General features: G+C 57.2%; 3 protein-coding genes across 6 annotated transcripts; 1 reads left to right on the top strand and 2 right to left on the bottom strand.

The window, feature by feature from the left end:
• The first annotated feature begins 208 nt into the window (after nt 1-208).
• On the top strand, nt 209-8,902 carry PAIP2 (poly(A) binding protein interacting protein 2). 2 transcript variants are annotated; one of them, XM_065030364.1, is made up of 5 exons: nt 284-393; nt 2,653-2,718; nt 4,131-4,285; nt 6,405-6,584; nt 7,814-8,902. In XM_065030364.1, exons 3-5 carry the CDS (start codon nt 4,148-4,150, stop codon nt 7,877-7,879), a joined length of 384 nt encoding a protein of 127 aa, XP_064886436.1. In that variant the 5' UTR covers nt 284-393; nt 2,653-2,718; nt 4,131-4,147; the 3' UTR covers nt 7,880-8,902. The 2 variants fall into 2 exon arrangements, with proteins under 2 accessions (XP_064886435.1, XP_064886436.1); XM_065030363.1 differs by lacking the exon at nt 2,653-2,718 and having other exon boundaries at nt 209-393.
• Nucleotides 8,903-10,961: 2,059 nt separating this feature from the next.
• SLC23A1 (solute carrier family 23 member 1) lies at nt 10,962-15,831 on the bottom strand. 3 transcript variants are annotated; one of them, XM_065030361.1, is made up of 15 exons: nt 15,692-15,831; nt 15,162-15,224; nt 14,878-14,979; nt 14,628-14,785; nt 14,460-14,548; nt 14,313-14,380; nt 14,061-14,242; nt 13,842-13,962; nt 13,579-13,735; nt 12,773-12,920; nt 12,572-12,677; nt 12,371-12,500; nt 12,047-12,190; nt 11,803-11,898; nt 10,962-11,649 (listed from the first exon to the last, which is right to left on the bottom strand). In XM_065030361.1, the coding sequence occupies exons 1-15, from the start codon at nt 15,725-15,727 to the stop codon at nt 11,402-11,404; spliced, it is 1,848 nt and encodes a 615-aa protein (XP_064886433.1). In that variant the 5' UTR covers nt 15,728-15,831; the 3' UTR covers nt 10,962-11,401. The 3 variants fall into 3 exon arrangements, 2 of the variants coding, with proteins under 2 accessions (XP_064886433.1, XP_064886434.1); XR_010466244.1 differs by having other exon boundaries at nt 11,455-11,649; nt 14,313-14,375; XM_065030362.1 differs by lacking the exon at nt 15,162-15,224 and having other exon boundaries at nt 15,692-15,813.
• Nucleotides 15,832-15,886: 55 nt separating this feature from the next.
• MZB1 (marginal zone B and B1 cell specific protein) lies at nt 15,887-17,261 on the bottom strand. Its single transcript, XM_065030365.1, has 4 exons — nt 17,021-17,261; nt 16,638-16,744; nt 16,459-16,563; nt 15,887-16,356 (listed from the first exon to the last, which is right to left on the bottom strand). Exons 1-4 carry the CDS (start codon nt 17,210-17,212, stop codon nt 16,179-16,181), a joined length of 582 nt encoding a protein of 193 aa, XP_064886437.1. The 5' UTR covers nt 17,213-17,261; the 3' UTR covers nt 15,887-16,178.
• Nucleotides 17,262-17,661: the final 400 nt, after the last annotated feature.

Here is a 17,661-nt window from a genome sequence, read left to right as displayed (position 1 = left end):
GGCGGCCGCCCCGCCCGCCGGACTGCGCTTCCCGGCCTGCCCCGCGCCGCCGTGCGAAATGGCCGCCAGGCGGGACTACAACTCCCGGCATGCCGCGCGGCGCAGGGCTGCCTGCGGGCCGAGGCGGCGGCGGGACTACAACTCCCGGCATGCCGCGCGGCACCTCCCCGCCAAGGGCAGTGGCCGGGCGCGCCGCCGCCGCTTCCGGGGAGAGGGGGGGCGGTGTCTATGAGGTCACGCAGGTAGCGGAAGTGACTTCATGTCCGGCGGGCTGCGGCGCTGGGAGGGGAGCGGGGCGCGGAGCGGAGCGGAGCCGGGAGCGAGCGGCCGAGCAGGCGGAGCAGCGCGGAGCAGCGCGGAGCCGGCACCCGCGGCCCTTCCCTCTGCGTGCAGGTGAGCTCAGGCGAGGCGGCGCGGTAGCGGGGGACTCGCAGTCGCGGGCCGGCGCTCCCGCCGCGGGGGGGGCTGGAGGAGCCACCCCCTCCCCTGAGGCGGCGCCGGGCGGGTCCCCCCGCGGGGAGCGGGGCCTGCGCGGCGGGGCCGCCCGTGGCGCCGGCGTTATTGTCTGGGGCTCCATCCGGGTCCTGGCGCTGCGGGGGGGGAGGGGGGCGGCGCGGGGGCTGCCGGGACGGACCCGCCGCGGGGGCGGCTCTTGTGGGCGAACAAAGCGGCGGGGGCGGCGGGATCGCTCCGCCCGGGCCCCGCTGCGGCCGGGCGGCCCCCGGCGGTCGCTGCTCCCCGCCGTGGCGGCGGCGGTTCGATCCCCCGGCGCTGCTCCCCACACCCCGCTCTTATTTATTTAATTCTTTTTAAGCTTTGCTGGCACGCTGCTAAATGAAGTGAACTCCAGTGCAATTTTGAAATGTTTCTATCAGCATTGGCACCTTGAATTTGATTAAAAAATCTATTTATTATACGGAGCATAATCAGTTTACTTGATAGCCGCCACTTGTTAATCTAATTAGATAAAAACTGCCGGCGCTCCTGAGTAATCGCTGGTTAATAAACAAGTAACGCCGCCTGCTGCGGGAGTTGGAAGCTCTGCTCGCTGCGTTCAAACAGCTTTGCTTGAGCTTCAGCTGCCCCTAAAATCCTACTGTGCTGCTTAATGCAAATATCTGAATTTATCTTTCCTGTATTTTTATTTAAGCGAGGGTGAGGACCTGGGTTTTGCCACATGGAATTAGGCCCCTTGACCTTATCTTCTGGGAGATAAGTAGGAGCGGGTGGATAATCTTCTTTGGAGACTGAGGTTTAAATGCGAAATCTTCAATCCCAAAGCTTTGAGTTTTGATGATGGTTGGTGTAGCGCTCTTTGTTGCAGCAACATGTGGAGAAATGGGTAAATTAATGGACCTTAATGATGTTTTGGAGTAACGAGCTCCACGCTTCGTATAGAAAACATTGAGTTAACCGGAACTCCTGTTTCAGGACTTTTAATTTCTGACTTAATTCCTAAAAGAAAAATCGTAATTTTTTAGCATCTTTCCTTATGTACTTACACTGTTCTTCCTGCATCACCCCCTCCAAAATCCTGCAACAATTCGGTACTGGATCACACCGCTATGGCAGGATTCTCTCTATTTTCCTTAGCGCCACTAATGTTATATTTCCTGTTCGCTAAGGAGCTTGGAGATGCTCTGCTTTCCACCTACGCCCAGATGGCAAGCGGGTTATTTTTATTCGCGTTGGTAGTGTCGCCTGTCGCTGTGTCTTGTTTTTCCGCAGCAGCCGCCTTAGCTGGTGGCTTTTTGCAACACTGGAGCGACGTTTGGCCCTTCTCAGGATCACTTATGGCTGAAAAGCCCGGATCTAATACCGGCAAAACAGGATTAATCTCGTCCTTGCAAGCGAGCACAGAAAGGCGACCGGTTTGTGCCTCAAACCGGTGAAACGCAAAGTGCCCCGTGCAGCAGATTTTATGACAAGTTGCAGAAAACCGAATGACAAGTGAGTGAGGGACTGGCCTGGGGTTCCTGGCTGTTTGTGCAGAAGTTTTTCGTTGACGTGTTTTCCTGTGGGAAAACATGAGCAGACGTAGCGCTTCATCACATAAACTCCAGATGCTCAGGTTGAGCGTCGGATCCTTCTTGAACACGATTATCCGCGTCGTTTCAGCCCAAACGTGAAACCCTGAGCTTCTCTTCCTGAAGCAAATAACTTGTGTTCTACAACACGATTCCACAAATTAACCTTTTAGACAAACAGATTGGGGGGTTTAGTTCTTATTTTTCCCCTTATGGACTTGTCTGGGTGCAGTTCTCTTCAAACAGAAGTTGCCTGGAGTTGGGCCTGAGTACCTGGTGCCGAGTTACTCACCTGTGTCGGTTGTTGGGTGCAAAAAGCCCAGTGGAATATTAACATCAAGATTTACTTCACAAAAAGGGGTGAAAACGCCATTGTTTTTAAAATAAGCCTTTTTAGGCTCTGAGGTCTCTTCTTTCTTGTAGTCTCTCCTGTTAGCTCCCGAACAGCTGAGGTTGCTGAAAGCGATTTCAAGCCTGAATCGGGGCGTTAAACGCGACGTCTTTTCCTGTTGTGTGTTAAGTGCTGCCAGTAATCCTTTGTAGCTTTGTTGAAAGCACATCAAAAAGAACCTGTTTTCTCCTGCTAGAATACCCGGGTCCGGCCCTCATTATTTGTATTTCCTAGGGAGCTAACGTGGCTTCCGTGCTTGGGTTCGCCTTCCGTTTAAGAACCTTGAATAGCGCAGACCAGGCAAGTTACTTTTTCTTCGTGCTTTTCTTAATTGATCGTTTGGATGCGACGAGCCTTTGTCATTAGCAAGAATGCCTTTTGAACCAAAACTTGCATTAATTCCATAGACAGGAACAACTGAAATATAAAGAGAAAACATGAGCTGCTATATGATAAGCCCTTGTACTCTAATAGCAACGGGGGCTGGATTTTGATACTCTTTTCTCCAAATAAGTAGTTTTTTGATGACAAGGAGCTAAAATGTTGATTTGAGAATGAAGTAAAAACATGCAGCTGCATCGTTTCATTGCAAGTGTTTAGCACTAGAAAAGCATTCAAGTCTATTTGTTTCAACCTCTTTGCCTCACATGCTTTATATATGATATTAAAACAAAAAAAGCAACACTGCCAGTATTAGTATCTAAAAATCCTTGGCTTTTCCAGCGTTGATATTTGTACTGAAGCGCAGTACAGGACAAGCAGCAGCCTTGTCTCATTTACTTCACTGCACAAATAAGATTTTCAGTTAGAACCTGAGCTTGGGGCTCTGAACTCAGGGTTCTGGCTTCGCACCAGCTGAGGGAAAAGCTGCGGTGCTGTTCTTATGGCAAAGACTCAGCCTAAATGTGGGTTTTCGTAGGTTTTTGGGTGGAACGGAACACGCTGCCGGCTGTACCCGCGTTCCTGGAGTGCAGGACGGTGCGATGTCGGGTGCGGGACGCGCAGAGACGCACTCCAGTCGTGACTCAGCCCGTGTTCATCAGCGGGGCGAGAGGAAAGCGGTTCTGCTGTTGTCTTTCCCTTCTCGGTCAGCGGCTGTTGCTAACGAGGCGGCTGTGAGGGCCGCGGTGCCAGCGAGGAATCGCTGCGTAAGGGTTTCTGGCGAGGTTTCCCAGCGTGGAAGTTGGTTCGTATAATCACGGAGAACATGGCGGAGCTGTATTTGGGTACGATAAAAGTCACGCCAAAGTCTCTCCTACAACGGGTGTCCTTGGAAGTTCTCCCAAAGTATCACCCACCTCCAGACACAGGGGAATTGGTTGAAACTCGGCTGGGAGCTTCAAACGTATTTTGGAAAACAGATTTTCATTTTGCTTCTTGAACGTTGCCTTAAATATTTTCCACCTGGCAAGGACAAATTCCTTCTGGTTTTTTGTTAGTTTGCGGTTTTGTTTGGTTTTTTCCCGTCACTTTTCATTGGTCTGGTGCTTGGCATTGGCTGAGGTTTAATTTGGGAAATGAATTTGTCGCTTGAATCAGCGTACAATGGAAGCAGCGTTTGTTGTTCTTGTTGCGATCAGCAAAGCTCTGCTCCGTTTACTTGGAGCCTTCCTGGAGCCTTTAGGCGCAGCCTTCCCTTAGGCCAGGCTTATGCCAAAGCAGGGCGATCAGCAAACCTGCACAGCTTTACTGACTGCATTTCTTAATTGCAGACTTGAAAGGCGCAGCCATGAAAGACCCGAGTCGCAGCAGCACTAGCCCGAGCATCATCAGCGAAGACGTGATCATCAACGGTCACTCTCACGAGGACGACAATCCCTTTGCGGAGTACATGTGGATGGAAAATGAAGAGGAATTTAACCGGCAGGCAAGTGATTTCCCTCCGTAAATACCTTGGGATGCACTTTACCGTTTTCTAGCTGAAGGGAGAGGTGCTGCGGCTTAGCAACTGAGTACCAGACTGGGAATCCTTTATGGACAGGGTTTTTAGATAGGCTTGCTAGAATAATGGTCCATAAACACCTATTTTTGTAACCTTGCTAGAAAATATGGGATGTGTGGCCTGTTCTAATGCATCCCTTAATTCCCTGCTCTTGTGAGAGGAAGGAAAGACCATAATTGACAGACTTCATGTGGCACTTTGGAAGGGACAGGCCTTGCTGGGCTGCAAGTTTGACAGGTGCAGATGTGCCGGTTCGGAGCTGCACGCGTCCCCGTGTGTACCTGTCCCCTCAGCGTCGCTTGACAGAGCTGTTAGGTGACAATCCTTTTTGTTGCTTAATCCTTCGGTGTCTCACAGCTGGCCTGGGTTGGGAGCCGTAACTTCATCTTCCACCTTGCGTCTGGCCCACGTTTTTTCTCCCGCAGCGGCTGGAACAGCCCCTGCCCACCGCCCCTTTCTTAATCAAAACTTGGGTTTTGTACTCAAGTAGCTGCTTTCTCAGTGTGGCTGCGCTGGCCTGAGCTGGAACGGGCAGTGGCCGCCGCTCGCTCCCGGTGCTGCCAGCAGGGCGCAAAGCTCGTCCGAAATTCAGCTTGCTCAGGAAATCTGAACTCTCGTCTACACGTGCCAGGATGGTCTCGGCGTCGTTTCCTGTTCGGTGGGTTTTTTCTCCCGGGGCCTGCGCTGTGGTTAGCGGCCGGGGCGCAGCGTTCTTGGGGAAGGAGCTGAGGGTTGTGCCGTGAATAAACTGTTCTTCAGGTCTGGGCTGTTTTCGGAGCCGAGGGAAGGTGGGAGCGTGGGGGGAGAACGGTCGTGTTCAGGCAGGCGAACACCACACGGCAGCTTGAGCGAGTTAAACTCGGGCTGGAAAACACAGGCAGTACTAACGTCAAGACATTTGGGGAATTAAATGTTATTTTGTACGTGCAGAGCTGCCGTTGGAGGCACCTGGAGACGCACAACCACCTACCACAAAGCCGGGAGCGGGGCAAGCCCTGCTGCAGTACAAGCTGGTGGCTGCGTGCCCGCGGCTCTGCAGGACGGGCCAGCGCTCCCGGCAGGGACTGGCTGGGCCACTGTCCTCGCTGGAGCGTTTTACTGCGGAAATCACTAAGTGGGGTTTGGATGGTCTGGGCAGTGGATCCCAACCTGCGGTGATGAGTCCCTGTTCCCAAAGCCCTGTGTCCTGAGCACCAAGTGGGCTGGTAGGCCCCAGGACCTGGATTTTACTCTGGAGTTAGCTTGTTTTGATTTGGTATTTGTGGTGTGTAACTGAATTTCTGCTTCAGGACCAAATTGGTTTCAGAGTGAAGGTTACATAGGAAAACTCGTTTGAGCTTCCATTGGGTGAATTTTTAAATCTGTCCCGAATCATTTTTCCGCTCCCTCATGTCTGGCAAGTCATTCACACCAGCTTCAATTTCCTCGCTCTCCGCTCTTCAGCGCCGCGATGCAGTACGTGGAAAATCCTCCACAGCTTGTTTACCCAACAACCGAGCACAACTTTCCTTTCAGCTTTGCGATGCCTGTCAGTTCTGCATCGCTCGATTTGTCCTGCTTACAGTGCAGCAGGTCCAAATCCTTAACGACGGCTGAGATCACGTGGAGTTCCTCAGAAGAACGATGCTGGTGAGCGCAGGGACGCTCCTTGTTCCAGGTGACGGGCACAGGTTGTTTTTCCCAAGAACCTTGCAGGACGTTTTTGCGGGGAGTGTTCCTACCCGCAGGTGTTGTCCCCGCTTCCCTTCCTCATACTTGCAGTGGGCTCAGTCCAGACTGGTTGGTACAACTGAGATTTTCACTTGGAACCAAGATTTTCCTCCTCGAGCTCCTGGGTGGTTCTCCTGCCATTCCCTTTTAAGCACAGCCCAAGTTCCTGGGCCAAAGCACTTTTCTACCTTAATAAATTCAAAAGCTGCTTGCTTGTTCTCCTGCAAGTCCTGTTGCATAGTGAGAAAGAAAATCAGCCAGGAACACAAATTTGGAAGGAAGACACAAGCTCTTGTTAAGTTTGTTGATGAAGTTTGTTGATCTCGTTGTGTAGATCGAAGAGGAGTTGTGGGAAGAAGAGTTTATCGAGCGCTGTTTCCAGGAGATGCTGGAAGAAGAGGAGGAGCACGAATGGTTTATTCCAGCCCGTGACCTCCCGCAAACGATGGATCAAATCCAGGACCAGTTCAATGACCTTGTTATCAGTGACAGCTCATCACTGGAGGATCTGGTGGTAAATTCAGTTTCTCGTCCTATTTCTAAAACTTGACATGTCTCTTTGTCCGAGGCTGATTTTCTGTTGTTGATAATGTTGTTAAAATCACACGCGGGCTGAGACTCAAACCGCGCCTGGCGCTGGTGGAGGGGAAATGTGGGACAGATGGGTCAGGGATGTTTCCTTGAGCGATGTCACCTATTCCGTGGTTTTCTTCAGAACCACATGGTGCCTTTCTTAGCCTGTGGCATAAATCCAAGAGGTTTTGGGTACGCGTAGCATGTTACGAAACAACGGCAGCGAGCGGAGCGCGCTGACCCTGTGACGTGACAGGACTGCAAAAGTTTAGTTCGGCACCTGTCAACACTTCTGTGTGGGGTGGGTGCGAGCTGCGTTCTCAGGTCTGATTTGCATCGTGTCAACCACGGCAGATCTTTGCCTAGAAATCCTAAGGGGAAGGGGCTAAATTGTGATTATTCCCCTCTTTCTTGCTGTATCACACTTAATCCAGAGCTTAACTAAAAGGAAAGGGCAGCTAGTGAGTGTTTCCTCTGACAAAACACGAAGTTACCGGTACGTAGCGCAAAACCCACACCGACACATCGCATGGCTGCTGTGAAATTCACACGCAAACCCCTACTTTTCTGAACTTAAACAGCTGCCGGCAGCGGTTTTAGGCTAAATGAAGCACACAAAAGCCTCATCCTCCATTACTTGAGCACAGAGAGCTCGGTTTGGAGGTGCTGCCTGCCCACCTGTGGCTGCAGGACGCGGTGGAGCAGTTTGCCGAGTGGGAGAACAGCGTAGTCCTGGCATAGAAATTAAAAAAATCAATTCAGCGCTCGTGTACATGAAATTCCAAGGAGTGGCCTCAGCTCCGGGAACAAGTCTCCTCTTGCTTAAATAAGCAAGAGCTGAAAACCTCCTGGCACGTTTTGACAGCTCAGCTCCAGAAACAGCCCTTTCAGCACGAGGCAAAGTTGCCGTGTTTGAGGCGTGCCTGTGGGTTTCTTGTTTGGCATTCCCTGAGCCCTTATCTGCCTGAAACGTGCAGGAAAGATGGATAATTCAGGTACTAGCACAGAGGAGTGGGCTTCTCTAGTGATTAGAGAGACCTTTGGCACACGCAGAACCCCTGTTGTGTACCTGACTGTTACTCTAAACTGTTCCACCTCGAATTGTATTCAGCTGGAAAATGGACCACGGCAAAAACGATTCATCTGGCCTTCTGTTTTTCCCTCCCTCAGGTCAAGAGTAATCTGAATCCAAACGCAAAGGAGTTTGTTCCTGGGGTGAAGTACTTAAATATTTGAGTAGACTGGGCCCTCTCTTGGTGGATGTAGCACAATTTCCACACTGTGAAGCCAGTATTAGAAGATTTAATTGTAAAAGCTCTCTCTTCTTGTCACTGTGTTACACTTATGCATTGCCAAAGTTTTGTTAGTCTTGCATGCTCAATAAAAGTGCTGAGACTGTTATTAAGTAAAAACCTGTCAAAAGTGTAATGGATCCATCCTTGGGCCTGGCTCTGCGGAGGCGGCAGTGAGGTAAGAAGCACCAGTCAAGTTGAGCCTAAAGTACCACGTTCATCAAACCTTCTGCAGACTCTGTCTTTTCAAATAGGATTTGCTGAGGATGGTCTGTTTTTACCGAATGATGTGTTAACTGGTGCTAGTTTGCACCCTGCTAATGCCTTAACTTAAAAATGAAAGCGAGGATATCTGATTGTTATGCAAATTAGCTAACTTTCCTTTGAAATATTGTTACTAATGTTAATTTTCCCCCTTAAAAAACTTGCGTGCTCCTTGGAGGCAGCACAAGCTTTAACAGCGATTTTACAGACCTGTGCAGAGTCGTAGATCTCAGCTACTGAACTAACACCCGCGCGGCGGGAGGAAGGAACCCCCGTCCTTTGCCCTGCGGTATCATGTTCCAAACGCTTCACTTCCCCATGACGTTAAAGGAGATGTGAGTTTCATCACGATTTCTTCCAAGAACCCGGTTCCGTACATAGCACTGCCTACGGAACTTTTAGCGTACTACTTTATTAGAGCTGGATTTAACAGAGGAAACCCTAGCGTTAGTGATTTGAGTGGTGCTTTTCCCTTGCTTTGTTTAATCATCACTACACAATAGTCTACAGCACGACGACTTTTTTTTGTTTGTTATTTTTTCCTTTTAATAAAGCTAGAACAGTTTTGGCTTCTTAAACTTCATATTCGGGTAGGTTAAGCTGCCATACGTGTTCAGTGTGAATAGTGTTTAAGTTGAAAATATTGTAAAAAAATTATATTTTTTCAAAAATATTTAAAAAAATAAAATAATAGTAGAACCGATGCGGTGCCGTCTCGTGAATGCGCCTCTCGCGTGGCGACGTGGTGGGCACGGTGCCCCTCGGGCTGTTTGTCACCCTCACCCCGCATGCTGCGCCGAGCTTGGCCTCAGCTCTTTTCTCTTTTCCTCTCACTTTGTGCGTTGGTTTGTGCGTATTTAATCCCGGTTTGGCTCGGCCGCTGCTGGCACCCCGGTGGTGCTGGTTCTCAGCGGACGGCGCTATGTAGAGCAGCGGCTTCGTAACGTTGTCAGGCCCCGCCGTTAATCTTGGTTTTGTTGTTTCTAAGCTCTGGGTGAAGCAGATGGGAGCGCTTCAGAAGTGACGCGGTGCTGCAGAACGGGAAGAGCGAGACAAGGCTTTGGCGCGGGTGTTGTGACCACGCTGGGCTGGCTCCGGGTGGAAGAACCCTCGGGGGATTCAGTCAGACCAACTCGTTTTACTGCTGCTCTGCAAAATGCTGATCGCAATCATCTCGGGCTCCTTCCTGAGCGCCGCCTTCCCCCTTTCTAACCTGAGATCCGGCCTTCCTGGGAGCAGCAAAACTATCCTGGGGTTTCCACTGCCTTGGAAACAGTTTAGACTCGAGCACCTGGAAGACTGAAGTTTGGGAAATAACATACTGCTGTGCCCCAGCCTATTTTCAATTGGGGTTGGGGCTCCACCAGAGCGCCCCAGCACAGCTGCAGCCAGGCTGTGATGAACCCTGGGCCTTTGGCCACCGAACGCTGGGGCTGGGATCCATCTGCTTGTGACGTGGCCTGGCCGTGGGTGGGGGTCTCACCTTCTGGGTTTTTTTCCCTGCTGTATCCCGGCCAACTGCGCAACATGGGTGTTTATTGATGGTGTGAACTTCCCGTGGTGTCTGTGGGGAAAGGGCTGGAGCACAAGTGTGATGGAGCGGCTGAGGGACCTGGGGGTTCAGCTGGAGAACAGGAGCTGAGGGGAGACCTTCTGATCTCTGAACTGCCTGAGAGGAGCTTGGAGCCAGGGGGGTCGGGCTCTGCTCCCCAGGAACAAGCGCCAGGAGCAGAGGAAACGGCCTCAAGTTGCGCCAGGGGAGGTTGGACATGGGGAACAATTTCTTCCCCAAAGGGCTGTGGGGCATTGGAACAGGCTGCCCAGGGCAGTGCTGGAGTCACCACCCCTGGAGGGTTGGACAGACGGACATGAGGTTCTCAGGACATGGGGCAGTGCCAGGGGTGGGTTGTGGTTGGACTCAATGATATTGAGGGTCTCTTCCAACCAAAATGATTCTGATTGTATATCCCTCGCAGTCCTCACCCTGCTGGGTTTGTGTTGGTGGCACAGTGGCGCTGGTGCTTCGGCTGTTCTGGCACAGCTGTGGGTCTCGCTCTGGCGCCGGTGAGTGAGCTGGGGGTGGGCAAGAAGCCAGGAGGGGACACAAGTGACCTAAAGGGTGTTGCACGCAGTGTGAGGGGCAATGGGCACAGACTGAAACACAGGATGTTCCATCTGAACATGAGGAGAAACTTGTTTGCTGTGAGGTGCCAGAGCCTGGCCCAGGCTGCCCAGAGCGGGTGTGGAGTCTCCTTCTCTGAGACATTCAAACCCCCTGGACCCACCTGTGTGATCTGCTCTGTGACCCTGCGTGAGCAGCGCTGGGGATCTGCAGAGCTCCTGCAACCCAGCCAGGCTGGGGTTCTGGGTTTCTGTGCCAGCAACAAACCTGGGCCGGCAGCAGAAGAGGGGGGCTCATCCCCGGCAGAGCCTGGCTGGGCACTGCTGTGCGGGTGGGAGGCAGTGGGTGGTCACGTTTGCATCACTTGGTGGTTTTGGGGGGTTATTTTTTCCCTTCTTCACTTTCTCAGCTCTTTGTCTTGACCCAGGGGTTGTCTCGCTTGTCCTGTGAGTCCATGGCTGTGCCAGTGCGGACAGAGTGACAGGGCCGTGCAGTGCTGGCTTCAGCTTCGGGTTTTAATGCAAAGCCCAAGCCCAGAACTGGGCTTGACCGCTGTCAGCGAAGCCATTGGCCTTCGCAGCACAGAAGGGACGAGAGAGTGGTGCAGGACGCGGCAAAAACACCGGTGCAGCGAGTGGGCTTGAATTTTTAATTTTTATTTAAATTTGTGATCTTAAAATAGGCATCCTAATGCTGGTCTGCATTCTGTGCCCTGCACAGAGCCCACTCGGGCCGCCGGGTCACCCTGCCCAAGCCAAGGCACGATGCGGGAATTCCCGGTCCCGGCAGGGGGTTTGTGGTTCCGAGGGCTCTGGCTGGCTCTGGTGATGGCTAACGAGCTTCAGCAAGTGCTGAACGAGTCTCAAGCAGCTACAGCTTGAGGTGGAGCAATGGCACAGGGGGCGATGGTCCTCAGGAGCTGGGGATGTCCCCAAGAGCCACCTTTGGGTCTCCCCAGCTGTGTGTCGGAGCCGTGCACCAGCAGCCTTGCCTTGGGACTTGGTGGATGCTCCCGAACCCCGACAGCCCTGCGGGAGCTCGGCTCGGCCTCTCTGCCCAGGGCACGATCCCTCCCCTCGCTCAGACCTTGGTGCACACCGAGACCCCGTCCGCCGTGTCCTGCGCGTCTGCGGCCGCCGCGCCGCTGCCCCTCGCCCGGGCCTTAAACCCGGTGAACACGGGGCAGATGGGCACGTGCCGCAGCCAGCGGCTCCTCCGCACCACGCTCATCCCCACCGGGAAGTCGTAGCTCCTCAGGCTGGCTCTGGCCGCGCTGTCCGCGTGCGCGCCCGCCTTCCACTGCACCAGCCCTCGCTCCTCCTGCGTCCCTGCGGCAGCCGGCACCGCGTCGGCACAGACTCGGCCCCTGGTGTGCCCAGCGGCAGCCCCCTCGCCCTGCCATCCCCTCTTGCAGCTCTGAACCAAATTGAATCTGCCCCAAATGCCCCGATTCCTCCCCTGGCTCCATGTGCTTTAATTACCCGGGATGGTGTTGTCCAGGATGAAGGCGATGGTTCCCCCGACGAACATCTCCGTCGTTAGCAGCACGGTCAGTATCTGGTCCAGCTCGGGGACACCTGTGAGAGCGCAGGGACTGAGCCAGGTTATGATAAGCTGGATTTGCTTAATTAATCGTTGCTTGCCCAGGGTGGGCTGAGCCCATGAGACCTGCCCTTGTCTCTCCCTGAACACCCAAAATCAGGGCTTTTCATGGCCGGTGGGCACCTGTGTTAATGGCCTTGGGGTGCGAATCCAGGTAGTTTGGCAGCGTCAGCCCAAAAAACATGGCGAAACCCAGCACAAAGAGGTTGCGGGAGGAGTTCATGTCCACGAACTGCAGGTTGGAGAGGCCGACGGCCGTGATCATGCCTGCAGTGGAGACGGCGGCTGCGGCGTGGCCGGACTGCCCAGCGGCGTTCGAGCCCGACCCGAGCCCAACCCAACCCCTCCAAGCCCGTCCTGCATCCCTGGAGCCCCGAATCACGGGGATGCAACCCAGGGCTGATGGGGACAGTGCTGCGGGTGTGGGGGCGGCTGTGGCTGCATTACCGAACAAGGTGCAGAACATCCCGCCGAGGATGGGGTCGGGCAGGGAGGCGAACAGCGCCGTGAACTTGCCGATGGTGCCCAGGATGAGCATGATGCCGGCCCCGTATTGTATCACCCTCCTGCTCCCCACCTGCACCGAAACACCAGCAGTGGGTGGTGGCACCCGGGCCCCCACCCAAGGGGGACTCCCCCGCCCTGTACCTTGGTGATGCCCAGGACACCGATGTTGGGGCTGGAGGAGGTGGAGCCGTTGCCGGTTCCCAGCAGCCCCGCGATGATGCAGGAGATGCCTTCTGTGAAAATGCCCCTGGGGAACAACGCAACCAGGCTGGTCCCCACCGCTGCGGTGTCCCTGCCCGCTGCCCGGGCTGTCACCACAGTGACAGGGACCGCCGGCACTACCTGTTGATGGCGTGCACAGGGGGAGCAGGGGCTCCTGCCAGCCGGGCGCAGGAGTAGTAGTCCCCGATGGACTCGATGATGCCCGCCAGCGTGGCACTGAACATGCCCAGCACGGCTGCTGAGGTCACCGTGGGCAGACCCCACTGACCTGCCCGGGGCAGAGTGGGTGTCAGAGTGGGGGCACCTTGACCCTCTGGTGCTGCCCAGTGCCACTTTGGGACCCCTGGGGTGCTCCTGAATCCCGGTGATCATCACAGAATCATTCTGGTTGGAAAAGCCCCTCAGGATCATCGAGTCCAACCATAACCCACCCCGGCACTGCCCCATGTCCTGAGAACCTCATGTCCGTCTGTCCAACCCTCCAGGGATGGTGACTCCAGCACTGCCCTGGGCAGCCTGTTCCAATGCCCCACAGCCCTTTGGGGAAGAAATTGTTCCCACATCCAACCTCAACCTCCCCTGGCGCAACTTGAGGCCGTTTCCTCTGCTCCTGGCGCTTGTTCCTGGGGAGCAGAGCCCGACCCCCCTGGCTCCAAGCTCCTTTCAGGCAGTTCAGAGATCAGAAGGTCTCCCCTCAGCTCCTGTTCTCCAGCTGAACCCCCCAGGTCCCTCAGCCGCTCCATCACACTTGTGCTCCAGCCCCTCACCAGCTCCGTTCCCTTCTCTCAACTCGCTGCCAAAACTGACCCCCGGCGTCGCAGTTTGGCCTCCCCAGTGCCCAGCACGTGCTGCACCAGGTTCCCACACCCCCCAGGACACACGGGTTCTGGGGACACCTGCACGCTGTGGGGCTGCCCAGCACTCACAGGGGTAGGGGACCCGAAACCAGGGGGCCACGGACAGGATCTCCCCCCGGGCGTCCGTCCGGGCCTTGTAGCCGTACGCGTCGGGCTGGCTGGGGAAGACCCCGGTGCGTGTCAGCACGTAGCAGAGCAGCCACACCACCATGATGGCCAGGATGATCTGCGGGGCAGAGATGCATCCCCCATCACTTGCAAACCCATGCATGGAAAAACGGGGGATTTTTGGGGCTCCCCTCAGGAGCCAGCAGCTCTCAGCCGGTCCATACTGGGAACAGCTTGAAGATCTGGACACGGAGCAGGACAAAGCCACGGCCACGCCGGTAGCCGGGCAGGCGGATGGTGATGTGCCGCAGGTACTGGGCAAACAGCACAATCAGGAAGATGGTCCTGGGGTGGGGAGAGAAATTAGGTCCCTTGTGGCCCCGGCGTGCCCCTGGCTGCAGGGGGACACCCCTGTCCCCTCGTCCCCCGTCCCTGTGCCGTACAGCGCGGCGATGCCCCAGTGGGAGCCGGCCCGCTCGCCCGCTGCCTGGAAGACGGAGAGTCCGATGAGGGAGACGGTGGGGGTGACGGTCAGCGGCCCGATGTAGCTGAGCAGCGCCCCGGGGAGCCCCAGCAGCCCAATGACCACCTCCACCAGGCTGGACACCACGATGGCCCCCTGGATCTGCAGGGGAAGAGGGGCCTCAGCATCCCGCTGGGGATTTTGGGGTCCCCAGGGGTGGTGGTAGGGGTACCTCTCGCATGCGGGGCTGCCACACGTGGGAGGTGTTGAGCGGCAGGGTCCAGTTGCCGTAGATCTGCTCTGGGGATGGAGGGGGGTGAGGTGGTCCCGGGGATGGGGGGGACCCGCTGAATGCCCCCGGCAACCCCCCTGCCCTCACCTTCAGGGGGGCATTGCCACTTCTCCAGCGCCAGGATGGACTTGGCGGGGACGAGGAAAGCCAGCGCGCTCGCCTGGAACAGGGGCAGCCTGGGGGGGACGGGAGGGGGACGCCTGTGCCCATGGCCCGGGGATGGGCAGGGGGTTCCCACCAGGGCTGCGGCTCTACCTGATGCCCACGGTGGTCTGGATGAGGGTGGTGATGCCGACACAGGTGAAGATGGTGCCGATGAGGTAGCTGACGGTGAGCTGGTCCTTGCCCACGCACAGGCTCTCGGCCAGCAGGAAGGGGACGGCGATGGTGCCGCTGAAGCAGGTCAGGTAGTGCTGGGGGGCATGGGGGGCTCAGCGGGGCTGAGGTGCCGTGGGGACGGGGGGCTGGGGCTCTGCTGATGGGAGGACCCCCTTCCAGGCCGTACCTGGAAGCCGAGCAGGATGCAGAGGTACCAGGGGGGCACGTCCTCGATCCTGTAGAGCATGTCCACCTCCGGCCGGGGGGGCCCCTTGCCCGTCCCAGGGTCCTGGTGTGTGGGGGGCACAGCTCAGCCCCAGGGACGGGAGGACACTGTCCCTACAGGCAGGGCAAATTGTCCCACGGGACCCCCTGTGCCCTCAGGGATGGGGGTCCCTGGTGCTGGTGTCCATCTGGTGCTGTGTTGGGGGGGTTGGGGTCCGCACCGTGCAGGGGTGTCCCGGTACTCACCCTGCCCGCCGCAGGCAGCTCCTTCCCAGGGGGACATGGGGGGGCAAGGGCCGGGTTCCCATTCTGGCAGCGGGGCAGGAGCCAGGTCAGTGTTGTCCCGCGTGTCCCATGGGAACGGGGACGGGCTCTGTCCCGGGGACACAAGTGCCACCGGGCCACGGCTCAGCACACGCGGCCGTCACCTCCCCAGCACCAGCTCTGCCCCCGAGAGGGGTCTGGTCCCAAAACCCACTGTCCCTGTGCGATGGTTTGTCTCCAGGGGGGTGGAGGGGGTTCCCAGCAGCCCTGGGGTAATTGGGGCACCCCACAGGTGCCAGCAGGGATGGAACAGCCTGTCCCAGCCTGTCCCCATGCCCCCGGGCTTCCCTGCAGTCCCCAGGCTCACCCCATCCTTTGCCAGCCTCAGCTGCACATCGTGTCCCCAAGCTGGACCCCATCGGGGGTCGGTCTCCCTGTCACCCCCTTCCCTCCCCACTGCCCCAGGATGCGGCCGAGGAGGGGACAGGTATGGGGACAGAGGCTGTGTTCACCTGGGGCTGAGCCAGGTCTCCCGAGCTGGTCCCCATCCTCCAGTGATGCGACCCTGGTGGGGATGTCACCGCACGGGAGGTTTTATGGCCGTGGGAAGGACTTTAGTCACCACCTGGGCCGGGGCGCGGGCGGCGGGCGGGACGGCGGCCATTGGCTGCGGGTTGTGAAACCGGGAGCGCTGCCGCGGGGACAGATCAGCTATTAACTGCTTTAATTCGGGCTGGCACCGCCACGGGGCCGGGGCGCTCCCGCCACGGGCATTGTGCAGTCAAACATTAGAGCCGGTGGGTTACAGAGTAATTCCTGTCCCACGGGAGTCTGGCGGCACCCGCGACCATTGGCATCATCCCAGGCACCGACGGACCATCGTGCCGGCGGTGACAGGCGATGCCAGCACCGTGTCCACCTCCCATACACGTCGGCTCTCCCTGGGGACGAAGTCAGCTCCGAAGGTCGCCGGGGCATTAAGCATTAACCGCGCTGGGGCTACAGCTCGTTCTGCAGCGCCTTGGGGGGGGCCGGGCCCCCGGCCTTGCCGTGGGCACAGGCTCCCTTGTCCCCATGGCACAGCAGGTCCCGCAGCGCGGCCGGGCCCCGCCGGTGCGCCCCGTAGATCTGCGCCTCCCCACGCTCGCCCACGTAGCCGTGGCACATCTTGGACAGCCTGTGAGGAGCCACGTGTGGGTCCTTGTGCCACGTTCCCCTGCCACAGCAGCGAGGGGACAGTGCCTGCCACCCCCCCATTGCCAACCCCACCCCAACTTACCTGCCCGGCCAGGGTCCCCCCGTCACCATCACGCTCATGGGCTCCTGCCCAGGCAGCCCCGGCCCTGCCAGCCGCTTCTCCCCATCCAGCTCCTGCACCCCGTAACTGCGGGGAGAGGCAGGGGTTGGGGACACCCCGGTACCTGGGGACACCCCGATCCCTGGGGAGACCCTGCTCACCTCTCCCAGCCCTGCGAGCAGCTCCTCTCCAGCACCTCCACGTAGTCAGACTCACTCAGTGCCTTCCTGCCCCTCTTCCCCTCCGCCCTGCGCAGCTGCTCCTCGATCTGGGGTGAAAAAGGGCAGAAACCGGCCACTGAGGATGTCTGTGTCCCCAGGACCCTGCTCCCGAGGGGACACAGTGTCTGCACCGCCTTCCTTGCGGCTCCGCCACTGAAGCACTCTTGCACGGCGTGGTGAGGCCATGAGTAGCTGTAAGGGCTTCACTGACCCCAAAGGGCTTTTTTGTGGTGCCGCAGGGGATCTGACAGCATGTCCCAGGCTGGAGCATCCCCGGAGGGCTCTCACCCCCAGTTTTGGGGTGCCATGTCCCCGATCCCCACCTGGAAAGCGATGGCATGGCAGGCGTCACAGCGCAGAGCTTCAGGCATGTGGGGCGAGAGCCGCTCCTCGGGGCTGAGCTGGGGCGCGGGGATGGAGCGGGATGGGGCGCTGGGGGGGTCCCCACACATCTCCTCGGCCCCCGTCCCCACCAGCAGGCCCAGGGCCAGCCACGCTGCCAGCGCCGGCCGCATCCTGCCGCAGTGCTGAAAGCACCGGGGCGGCGGGGGGCAGCTATAAACCCACGGGCGGTGATGCGCGGGGATGCACCTGCATCCGGCTGATGCCATCACAGCCGTCCCCAGGGCGTCACGGTGGGGGTGGGGTGTCCCCAGCCAACTGTCCCCTCTCTGAGAGGTTTTTGGTGTAATTCAGCCCTGTAACATCTGACTCCTCTTCCTCCACCCAAATGGTGGAGGGGTGGATGGTGTGGACCATCCTGGGGTGGGGGTTTGGGGCTCAGGGCTGGGATTTGGAGTTCAAGGCTGGGGTCTGGGGTTCAAGGGCTGGGGTTTGGGGTTCAGGACTGGGATTTGGAGATCACGGTTGGGGTCTGGGGTTCAAGGCTGAGGTTTGAGGTTCAGGGCTGGGGTTTTGGGTTCAGGACTGGTGTTCAGGCCTGGGGTTTGGGGTTCAAGAGCTG

The sequence above is a fragment of the Columba livia genome, chromosome 14 (assembly GCF_036013475.1).
Source record: "Columba livia isolate bColLiv1 breed racing homer chromosome 14, bColLiv1.pat.W.v2, whole genome shotgun sequence".
Lineage (NCBI taxonomy): Eukaryota > Metazoa > Chordata > Aves > Columbiformes > Columbidae > Columba > Columba livia.
The sequence above is the reverse complement of the archived record's forward strand: the minus strand, read 5'-3'. Positions and strand labels throughout refer to the sequence as shown.